Source organism: Ostrinia nubilalis, chromosome 10, assembly GCF_963855985.1.
Source record: "Ostrinia nubilalis chromosome 10, ilOstNubi1.1, whole genome shotgun sequence".
In the NCBI taxonomy this organism is placed as follows: Eukaryota; Metazoa; Arthropoda; class Insecta; order Lepidoptera; family Crambidae; genus Ostrinia; species Ostrinia nubilalis.
The window spans coordinates 13445515-13457139 of NC_087097.1; the positions used below are offsets into that span (position 1 = coordinate 13445515).

The 11625-nt window shown below is 42.7% G+C and overlaps 1 protein-coding gene across 1 annotated transcript in view; it reads left to right on the forward strand.

Moving 5' to 3' along the window:
- LOC135075451 (von Willebrand factor A domain-containing protein 8) overlaps positions 1-11031 on the forward strand; it is a 40917-nt gene extending 29886 nt beyond the window's left edge. The window contains exons 15-30 of the mRNA XM_063969892.1: positions 232-419; positions 793-1033; positions 1090-1224; positions 1800-1901; positions 2040-2174; positions 2313-2447; positions 2724-2906; positions 3435-3572; positions 4150-4251; positions 5434-5589; positions 5769-5877; positions 6220-6340; positions 7362-7542; positions 8209-8354; positions 8649-8750; positions 9231-11031. Coding sequence (XP_063825962.1) covers positions 232-419; positions 793-1033; positions 1090-1224; positions 1800-1901; positions 2040-2174; positions 2313-2447; positions 2724-2906; positions 3435-3572; positions 4150-4251; positions 5434-5589; positions 5769-5877; positions 6220-6340; positions 7362-7542; positions 8209-8354; positions 8649-8750; positions 9231-9345 — 2289 coding nt within the window. The 3' untranslated portion in view covers positions 9346-11031. The remainder of the gene's footprint in view (positions 1-231; positions 420-792; positions 1034-1089; positions 1225-1799; positions 1902-2039; positions 2175-2312; positions 2448-2723; positions 2907-3434; positions 3573-4149; positions 4252-5433; positions 5590-5768; positions 5878-6219; positions 6341-7361; positions 7543-8208; positions 8355-8648; positions 8751-9230) is intronic.
- Positions 11032-11625: the final 594 nt, after the last annotated feature.

Here is an 11625-nt window from a genome sequence, read left to right on the forward strand (position 1 = left end):
TTCCACCTTCGGCCTGATCGTCACTTACCATCAGGTGAGATACAGGACAAGAGCTTCCTCGTTGTGGATGACTGGGACTTTTTCAAACTGGGAAATCCCCACTTTTTTCCCAATATAGAAAAATAGTTGAAGTTGGATAGACTAAGACTGAAACATCCGGTACCACTCCACAGCCTTTATAAATATTAACTATCACAATCATATTATCTTATCCTGTTTTTGTTTTTCTAGAAATACCCAGGAGAGGACCTAGCAACAGCTATCAGCAACGTGTTCGACTTCGACCGCTATAGCAAAGACATGGCGGACACACTACTAGAAGTGTTGCATTCTAGTGGGCTGCCGGTAGAGGGCGTATTAGAGGGTCGCTCCAAAGAGGCGCTGAAGAAACTACAGATGACCATAGAGAGGACTAGCGGGTGTGTATAATAAATATACTTTTTTTTACTCCCACTGCTGGACAAAATGTTCCCCCAAGAATTTATATAACAACTAGTGCTGCCTGCATTCAGGACCTTCACTAGGTCATCAATCCACCGAGTGAGAAGCCTATCTAAAGATAAATACAGAACTTTTCTTTCCTTGTGCTAATACAGGCGGTGTGTGCTCCCGTGCAATGTTTACAATGATACCTTTGCGATTTATAATTCAAGTAATATAGCATGTACAGTTGCGATCACTTCAACTTAGCATCAATTCAATTAATTTAAAGCCTTATTTAAAAGACGAAAGAGATAAAAGTGCATTATGTAAATTAAATAAATAAATCTTGATCATATCGTTGTATTCCAGTAAAGACGTATCCTCACCAAAGCACGGTAAAGAGGACCCAAAGAACGAACCGCACGTGGGCGGGAACACTTGGGCGGGCGGCACTGGAGGGCGGGACACGGCCGGGCTGGGCGGCAAGGGCGGGCCCTACCGCCTGGACAAGGGACATGATGTGCATCAGGTGAGTCACATTGCCTGGATAGGTGTGCGCTATTCTAGACGAAATTCTCCAATTGCTCATAAAATAAACCTCATAAAACTGGTGCATTAGAGAGGGTCGTGCTCCTTTAATGGAGACTCAATGATCAAATAATAAAGATGATGAAAATACCCTATCCGATTCGAAAAGGGGTGATTAACACTTGGGCGGGCGGCATTGGAAGGCGGGACACGGCCGGGCTGGGCGGCAAGGGCGGGCCCTACCGCCTGGACAAGGGACATGATGTGCATCAGGTGAGAGTCAAATGAGGGCTATCGTTTTTATACTTAACAGTTGGCACCCCTGGCGATTGACAGGACCTTACTCTACAGTTGCGCCATCTTGATGAGTGCAAATACGATAGTCCTCCTACCACTTTCGCGCTCACCAGTTGGTGCCACTGTCTTCGCTACTAGCAAGTGACAGGACCTTACTCTACAGTGGCGCTAACTGGTGAGCGCTAAAACGATAGCCCTCATTGCCTGGATAGGTGTACGTTCAACATCATCATTTCAGCCACAGAACGTCCACTGCTGAACATGGCCTCTCCGAATGATTTCCATATCGACCTGCATCCAGCGCCTTTCCGCTACCTTTATGAGGTCGTCTGTCCACCTTGTGGGTGGACGTCCTACGCCGCGTTTTCCGGTACGTGGCCTTCACTCCAAAACCTTACTGCCCCATCGGCTGGCAGGTTCGCGTTATTCTAGGTGACAGTCTCCATTTGCTTTTGGTACATTGGAGAGAGTCGTGATCCTGCAGTGGTGACTAAATAAACTGATGAAAACGATCATGATGAAAATAGCCTGTCTGATTCGAAAAGTGGTAGGTAATTAACACTTGGGCGGGCGGTACCGGCGGGCGGGACACGGCCGGGCTGGGCGGCAAGGGCGGGCCCTACCGCCTGGACAAGGGACATGATGTGCATCAGGTGAGTCACATTGCCTGGATAGGTGTGCGCTATTCTAGACGAAATTCTCCAATTGCTCATAAAATAAACCTCATAAAACTGGTGCATTAGAGAGGGTCGTGCTCCTTTTAATGAAGACTCAATGATCAAATAATAAAGATGATGAAAATACCCTATCCGATTCGAAAAGGGGTGATTAACACTTGGGCGGGCGGCACTGGAGGGCGGGACACGGCCGGGCTGGGCGGCAAGGGCGGGCCCTACCGCCTGGACAAGGGACATGATGTGCATCAGGTGAGTCACATTGCCTGGATAGGTGTGCGCTATTCTAGACGAAATTCTCCAATTGCTCATAAAATAAACCTCATAAAACTGGTGCATTAGAGAGGGTCGTGCTCCTTTTAATGAAGACTCAATGATCAAATAATAAAGATGATGAAAATACCCTATCCGATTCGAAAAGGGGTGATTAACACTTGGGCGGGCGGCACTGGAGGGCGGGACACGGCCGGGCTGGGCGGCAAGGGCGGGCCCTACCGGTTGGACAAGGGACATGATGTGCATCAGGTGAGAGTCACATTGCCTGGGTAGGTGTGCGCTATTCTAGACGAAATTCTCCAATCTACTATATAAAAATAAGTCGGGTTTTCCTCCCTGACGCTATAACTCCAGAACGCACGAACCGATTTCCACGGTTTTGCATTCGTTGGAAAGGTCTCGGGCTCCGTGAGGTTTATAGCAAAGAAAATTCGGGAAAAGGGGGTAAAACGGGATCCACGCGTACGAAGTCGCGGGCGGCCGCTAGTTACTCATAAAATAAACCTCATAAAACTGGTGCATTAGAGAGGGTCGTGCTCCTGCAGTAGTCTCAATGATCTGATAATAAAGATGATGATGAGAATACCCTGTCCGATTCGAGAAGGGGTGATTAACATTTGGGCGGGCGGCACTGGAGGGCGGGACACGGCCGGGCTGGGCGGCAAGGGCGGGCCCTACCGCCTGGACAAGGGACATGATGTGCATCAGGTGAGAGTCAAATGAGGGCTATCGTTTTTATACTTAACAGTTGGCACCCCTGGCGATTGACAGGACCTTACTCTACAGTGGCGCCATCTTGATGAGTGCAAATGCGATAGTCCTCCTACCACTTTAGCACTCACCAGTTGGTGCCACTGTCTTCGCTACTAGCAAGTGACAGGACCTTACTCTACAGTGGCGCAAACTGGTGAGCGCTAAAACGGTAGCCCTCATTGCCTGGATTGTACGTTCAACATCATCATTTCAGCCACAGGACGTCCACTGCTGAACATGGCCTCTCCGAATGATTTCCATATCGACCTGCATCCAGCGCCTTCCCGCTACCTTTACGAGGTCGTCGGTCCACCTTGTTGGACGTCCTACGCCGCGTTTTCCGGTACGTGGCCTCCACTTCAAAACCTTGCTGCCCCATCGGCTGGCAGGTGTGCGTTATTCTAGGTGAAATTCTCCATTAGCTCTGGTACATTGGAGAGGGTCGTGCTCTTGCAGTAGAGTTTCAATGATCTGATAATAAAGATGATGATGAGAATACCCTGTCCGATTCGAGAAGGGGTGATTAACATTTGGGCGGGCGGCACTGGAGGGCGGGACACGGCCGGGCTGGGCGGCAAGGGCGGGCCCTACCGCCTGGACAAGGGACATGATGTGCATCAGGTGAGAGTCAAATGAGGGCTATCGTTTTTATACTTAACAGTTGGCACCCCTGGCGATTGACAGGACCTTACTCTACAGTGGCGCCATCTTGATGAGTGCAAATGCGATAGTCCTCCTACCACTTTAGCACTGACCAGTTGGTGCCACTGTCTTCGCTACTAGCAAGTGACAGGACCTTACTCTACAGTGGCGCAAACTGGTGAGCGCTAAAACGATAGCCCTCATTGCCTGGATAGGTGTACGTTCAACATCATCATTTCAGCCACAGGACGTCCACTGCTAAACATGGCCTCTCCGAATGATTTCCATATCGCCCGGTTGGTAGCGGCCTGCATCCAGCGCCTTCCCGCTACCTTTATGAGGTCGTCGGTCCACCTTGTGAGCCGCGTTTTCCGGTACGTGACCTCCACTCCAAAACCTTGCTGCCCCATCGGCTGGCAGGTGTGCGTTATTCTAGGTGAAATTCTCCATTTGCTTTTGGTGCATTTGGAGAGGGTCGTGATCCTGCAGTGGTGACTAAATAAACTGATGAAAACGATCATGATGAAAATAGCCTGTCTGATTCGAAAAGTGGTAGGTAATTAACACTTGGGCGGGCGGCACTGGAGGGCGGGACACGGCCGGGCTGGGCGGCAAGGGCGGGCCCTACAGGTTGGACAAGGGACATGATGTGCATCAGGTGACTCACATTTCAATGCACAGATAAGGTATGATGTTCTAAGGTACGGCCACAGAATAATAATAAGTACTACGTACAGAAGTTTTACTTCGCGAAGGTATTTAAAAAATGCATGCTCAATGTCATTAACAATATGGTGTAATTTAGCCTGTCTCAAGAGTCAAGTACCATTTTGTTGACAAACGTCAGTGATCGGCACTGCGCCGAAGCTATAGGGCTGACTTCGGTAAAATGATGTGACGTGAGGTGCCAAACTGCGGAAAATGGCGGAGGAAATACATGATTTAGCATGAATTATCATGAATAATATTAATTACTTATTTACCTCTCAGTATCTTGAGGCAACTTAAAAAAGTACATTCTGTGTTTTTATTATTATTTAGAGTTAAATACTGCACAGTATTTAGTACACCATTTCCTTTATTTTCTTCCATCATACACAAGAATACGCGTGCGTGAGTCAATGTTCGCTCGTATGTGAGGCCTTGTCGAATAGTATCCTGTAGGTGGGCCATCGTGCGTATTTTGTTTTCGATGCAAACTCGCGGAGATGAACAGGCCTGGTACGGCCAACGAGAAGCGATACCAAATGTAAACAAACCCAATGTCATGACATATTTTGGCGGGAGAACGAGACATTACGACAAATACACAAGATGGGAAGAGACAGAATATATTGTCAACTCGACAGTCGTATCGACCTTTTGTAGGTATCGCTGCTAGTTGGCCGTACTTTAGGTGAAATTCTCCATTTGCTTGTGAGAGTCACATTGCCTGGATAGGTGTGCGTTATACTAGGCGAAATCCACCATTTGTTCTGGTACATTGGAGAGGTTCGTGCTCCTGCAGTGGAGACTAAATGAAATAATGATGATGAAAGACTTTTTTGTAAGCATTGAAATCTAGCAAGCTCGCTCAACTATAGATCGGATCAACTATGATCAAGAAGATCCTGGATGACATTGTTTTCAAGAGCTAGCCCACAATTAAAAAATATCATAAAAAACAGTTCCTAATAAAAAAAGTGTTTTTTTTTTGAGTATTGGAGTAAGTTGATGGGTAGTTGGAAATTTTTGTGGCCTCATACAAAAAGTTTGAGGCAGCATCACCTCATTTCGCAAAAAATTAAGCAAAATTTATTTACATACTGTATAGTATAACATGTATATTTTCCTTTCTCAGCTGTCCGATGCGGAAAAGGACGACATTCCCGAGCATGTGAAGCAAGCTGCGCGTGAGATGAACAGGAAAGCCTTCGAGGAGCGACTGAAGGAGATCAAAATGAGCGAATACGACGCGAAGCTCTATGAGCAATTCCTTAGAGCTGTACAACCACAGGTAACATTTTGTTTAGTCTATGATACCTTAATTTCACATTATATTTTGTCTATTTTTGTTATGCATAACAAGGCAGGTATTTGACTACAATCGCACCTGGTGTTAAGTGGGATGCAGTCTATTATACCATACAGTGTAGTTTGAATAACATACTATGATTTTGTTATTTAATTTACCAGATTGGTGCACTGAGAGGTGTGTTAGCAGAACTTCAAGCAAAGAAAAAGGAACGGCAGTGGACTCGACACCAAACCAGTGGAGAACTAGATGACGCTAAAATAATTGAAGGTACTTCCAATACTTCCTTTTTTTTCCTAAATAAAATAAGAGAGATGCAATAATTTTAAAGATAGTGTCAGTGTTTCTGTCTTTTGCAATGTAGCTACGGAACGCATCAAATGATTTAGCATAGGTGTTTTTGTTACTTCTGCTATTGAGTGAATTTAATAATCTTTCTGTGGTGGTAACACATCTTTTAGGTGTCCTATAGTTATTCTTTCTCATTTCGACCTTTTTGTCACTTCCTAAAAATCTAAATCAAACTTATTTGCTTCGATAGCACAAAATACACTCTTCTAATTCTGCTAGGAGTTTTCTAACGATTTATGTCAATAAAATGTATTATTTTAGGTCTAACAGGCGAAAGATCGATATACCGAAGGCGAATGGAGCAGGAACCGCCGCCGGGTGCTCCGCCCGACAAGCCCAAGCGACTCAGACTGGTGGTGGATGTGTCTGGCAGTATGTACAGGTAAAAAGCAGCTACCACACTTTGACCACGCTTGTACAGTCACGGAATGAAAAGGTTCGTCAGTTTTCAAATTGATTCCTTCAACGAATCGCGAGTACATGTTACCTTTTGAAACTATGTTACAGAATAATCTCGAGTTAGAGAAAATAATCTTTAACTGTTCGTCAGTAAAGTTCAAAATTATTCAGATCAAAGTTGTTTGACGATTTAACTTGTCAAGAAGATTATTATGATTGATAAACTAAAACCTTCTTGTTGGTTCAACCTGCCATCATCTATTAAATTAAAAAAAACTACATTTTGTAACATTGCACTGATGGGATAGAAAAATAAACAAGCAAAACCTTATTCGTTAGAAAACGTCATATTTATTTAAATGTTAGCAGCACTGTTTCTTGCACGGTTATGTTGGCAGGTTTGACTCTTACAGTATAATACCTACTGCAAGCGAAAACCGACACTAAGGTGACGAACCTTTTCATTCCGCGACTGTACATTATTGAGAAGTTCTGCCACACAATACCGAATCAGCATCATCAGCTGTTAGAAGTACATTGTTGGATATAAATGCCTCCCTAACTACGCGCCAATTAACTGTGTCCTCGACGTGTCGCACCAGCTTCTATCAGCGACTTTTTGCACGTCATCATTCCACCTTGCTGGATAGCATTCTGCACTACTTTTGCCGAGTTGTGATCTCTACTCAAGTCGAGTTTGAGTCTCTGCTCAATCTCAATAACTCGTTTATCCCAGCAGTTATCGGTTTTTTGACAGATATGACGATTCCACTTAGATTCAGCTTGCTAATCTGGTGTGGAAGCCATCACATTGATATAAAAACTGGAGTGATGCAGCATAACGTGTCATGTGATTCACGCTTTGACTCATGCACAATGATATTTTCACCAATAACAGTTTCCGAAAGACTTCAAGACTGTTTACACTTGACGAGCGATGTTTTAGGTTTAATGACTTTTAAACCTAAAACATCGCTTGTCAAGTGTTTCATTTTTAACTATAGGTTCAACAGCTACGACGGCCGTCTAGAACGTTCGATGGAGGCAGTTGTACTGCTAACAGAAGCTCTCCGAGGATACGAGGCGCGCATCCGCTACGATATGTATGCGCATTCCGGCGAGGACCATGCTTTGGAGTTGGTGCGCGTCGACCGCCCGCCGGAAAACGAGAAGCAACGCTTACAGGTGAGTTTTAATTTACGAGGTTACAAGAACCTCGTGGGTTGGACTTACTCTTAGCATCACTGACCGGTTTCTTATTTACGAGGCCAGAACAGCCTCGTTCAAAATCCTAGCATTACCGCGACCGGTTCCAGTCTTTGTGATTGCCGCTATGTAATTGGCCTGCCAGTTAACATAAATTAGACAGTAGAATCCCACTGGTGACCTGATAAAGGTCGCGGGAAACACCTGGTTTTGGGCAACGCACGACCGGTCCTTGTGAAAATCCTTGGGGGAGGGCAGCAGTGAACATCTATTGCTTGTAATGATAGACATTACATAGTTAAAATGGGGAATCTTGGGGTATCTTTTGAAAAGTTGTATAAAATATAGTCTGGTCGCCGAGCACGTAGAATTTTGTCCAATGACCCCAAGCTATCCATTCTTATCGCTCGCGCGTAATTATATTGCTGTCGCGACTATGCGACGGGCGGCAGCAGTGAGTGTGCGAGCGAGGGGTCATTGGACAAAATTCTACGTGCTCGGCGACCAGACTTTAGAGGTATTTCGTGCTAAATCCTTTTTTCTTCTTTAATATTGAGCTCGGGGACCTTTACATGAGGGATTTTTATGTTTTTCTTACAATACTTTTACAGAAGGTGTAATATTTTATTGCTTGTTTGGTCACAGATAATCCGCACGATGCACGCCCACTCTCAGTTCTGTTGGTCGGGCGACAACACGCTCCCGGGCGCTAAGCACGCGATATCGACTCTAGCGAAAGAAGACGCAGATGAATCTATAGTTTTGATACTATCTGATGCTAACCTAAGGAGGTATGTGGTTTTTGTATGACATTTATGTTGCTATTTAAGTTATTACTTGGTGGTAAACAGTGCAAAGTAAGGCTTATGTATGTCCCAGTATTATCTGACGACTCCATACAAATTGAAAGTTGACCAAGCTGTCTAAAAGGCTGTTGTCTGCGGGGTGTCTTACTGTCACCTTAATTTCAATCAATCTGATCACAATCACAACTCAGCTTAGTAAAAATTTTATTGAGAATCAATGACTTTTAATACTAAATTTACACATCTATAAGGGATTTACAATGTTATTAACTTCTGCAGGTATGGTATTCAACCAGAAGAATTGGGTACAATTTTAACGTCAGAGTCAAAGGTGCAAGCGCACGTCATCTTCATCGGCAGTCTTGGCGACGAAGCTTCCATGTAAGTGTTATTTTATTTATACCGAGAAACAATTTATTTTAATAATGCAATTTAACATTTTACAATATAATTTAGGCAATAATTAAGTAGGTACCTGTTTTTCCGTCAAATGTTAAACGACAGTTTAGACCGAGTTGCACCGGGATATATGAGTACAGTCAGCGTCAAATAGTCGTGACAGCCAAAATAACCAATAAGTTCGCAACACTAACCCCCCAAAAAAAAACTCAATGAAGAATGGAATAAATAAATTATCACCGGGCAATCTTCAAATTTCACTGTTATTTATTTATTTATTTATTACAACTGTACCTCCTAACTGTACATTTCTTATAAAACACTCACCCTCAAATAAATGTATTCTTATTCTATTCAATTTCATCCCAAAGAATAGTAGTTCAACAAAATTGTTGCAGTAGTTTATGTGTAAATTTTAACCAACAAACACAGTTACCTTCATATAATATTTCTATTCCCCAGGTTACTTCGTCGCCTGCCAGCGGGACACGCCCACGTATGTATGGACACAGCCAACTTACCTCACATCATGCAGCAAATCTTCGCCTCTTCCTTACTCCAAAACGCTGATAGCTAGCCTCGTCATCAATACGGCTAGCACGAAAAACTCGAGTTCGAATCGTTTGCGTATTCCAATCGCCATCAAAAGATTTTGTACGAAAACTACAACAACGCCCTTGTGTCTTAAAGTGAATTTAGTATGAGAAATGGTTGCACGAAATTTATTTTAAGAATCAAAATTGTCACGTTATTGTTTAATTTGAAGGTTGAGTATCGAATTTTATCGAATACGCAAACGATTCGAAGACGAAAGTTGTTTATGCTAGAGTTACAGGTCATAGTCTCCACTGCATGTAGGACCAAATAAGGAGGCGAGACCGAAATAAGGGGCACGACCTCCTTTAATTTACTAGAAGCAAATAGAGGATTTCGCCTACACTTCCCACGTATGTTGGGTGGTCCTTTACAGGATGTGGTTTTGATAATAATAATAAATACTCTTTATTGCACACCAAATAACAGAACATAAAGAAAGGGAACATACAAGGTACAACTAGGCGGTCTTATCGCTATGAACATACGCGGTTTTTTAAAACAACGCCCATCACAGGAGTGGTACACACGAAAGAAATTACAAGAAAATTAAAAATAAAAATGTAACTACTACTTTATTAGTAAAAAAACCTTATTCAAACGTCTCCTAAAACTTTCGAGTCGGCGCTTGTTACCGCCCGCACCAACCCCGCGTACCCCGCTACACCACCGAGCACATGCGGCCGCCTCCCCGAGAGAGCGGGAGGACTTTTTTTTTGGAATCAGTGTCGTGTATACTAATGCCCGGTCTGCGAGCACGTAGAATTTTGTCCAATGACCCCAAGCTACCTATCCTTATCGCTCGCGCGTAATTATATTGCTGTCGCGATTGTGCGACGGGCGCCCGCAGTGAGTGTGCGAGCGCAACAGCAACATAATTACGCGCGAGCGATAAGGATGGGTAGCTTGGGGTCTTTGGACAAAATTCTACGTGTTCGCAGACCAGACTATACCACCCTGATTGGGCGTTGTGTTAAAAAAACACATCCTGTATTACGTTGCCGGAATCACACGACTCAAAACGTGCAGCTAACTTGATTCATAAAAGTAATTACTATAAGCAAAAATGAAACTGTGCCTACACGTTGTATTGCTGTTGGTATTCCGAATAAATTAAATTAATATCATTAGGTCGATTGTAACTGGTAGACCATTTAAACCAATAGCAGTCTACTACTAGATTTAAGCTATATCGTGGTATAGAAAATATTTACATTCCTAGATCAATGAAATAAATTATACAATTAAAATAACGTATGTATTTATGTACCTATTTTGTTACTATGTATACAGGGTGTTAGGTTTTTAATTTTCATACAAATCGGATTTTATAATATTTATTTTGTATGAAAATTTAAAAAATTAAAATGATGATATCAAATTTCTGACTTCACCATACCATTTATATGCCCATGTTAACATGGGCTAGTGTCGGCTCATATACCCATTTACCTAACACCCTGTATACCTAGATAGAGATTTGAGCGAAAGTGTAGCTGGAACTACCTCATAGACCAAATATTGTAATATTTAATTAATAGTTAAATATATTATTTTATGTAATTAACGACAATGTAATAAATAAGATAACTAAAATGTACATTTTTTTATTTTTTGACGATTTATTGTTATTTGTAAGATTTGTAATTATAGAGGCTATTGCGATCTATTTCGTAGTTTTATTTTTTAAATCAGGATATTTAATACTCCTTAGTAAAACACTATTTTAATTACCGACGGAACTGTAATAAATAACAAACGGGTAATGAATATATTTAATGTAAATAAGAAATGCAATCACACGAAGGGAATAACAATTCATATTTTCTAATTTACTCAGTTATTTAGACTTTAATGCCACACAAAATCTATACTAATATTATAAATGCGAAAGTAACTCTGTCTGTCTGTCTCGCTTTCACGCTTAAACCACTGAACCGATTTTGATGAAATTTGAAATAGAGATAGTCTGAGTCCCGGGATATGTCCTTTCTCGGATAGTTTTTATCCCGGTTTTTGAAACAGAGACGCGCGCGTTAAAGTTTTTCTGTGACAGACAAAATTCCACGCGGGCGAAGCCGCGGGCGGAAAGCTAGTAGTAAATAAGGCGAACTAAATGCCATGAGGCATTGTATGCCAGTGATATTGTCATTAAGGAGATCGAGCAAATCAGTAGATAGGTAAATGTGCGTTCCCTTCGAGAGGCCACTGTGGAAAACGAAGGTTTCGTATACATAAAGATTTAGCAGAACCTCTAAAACAA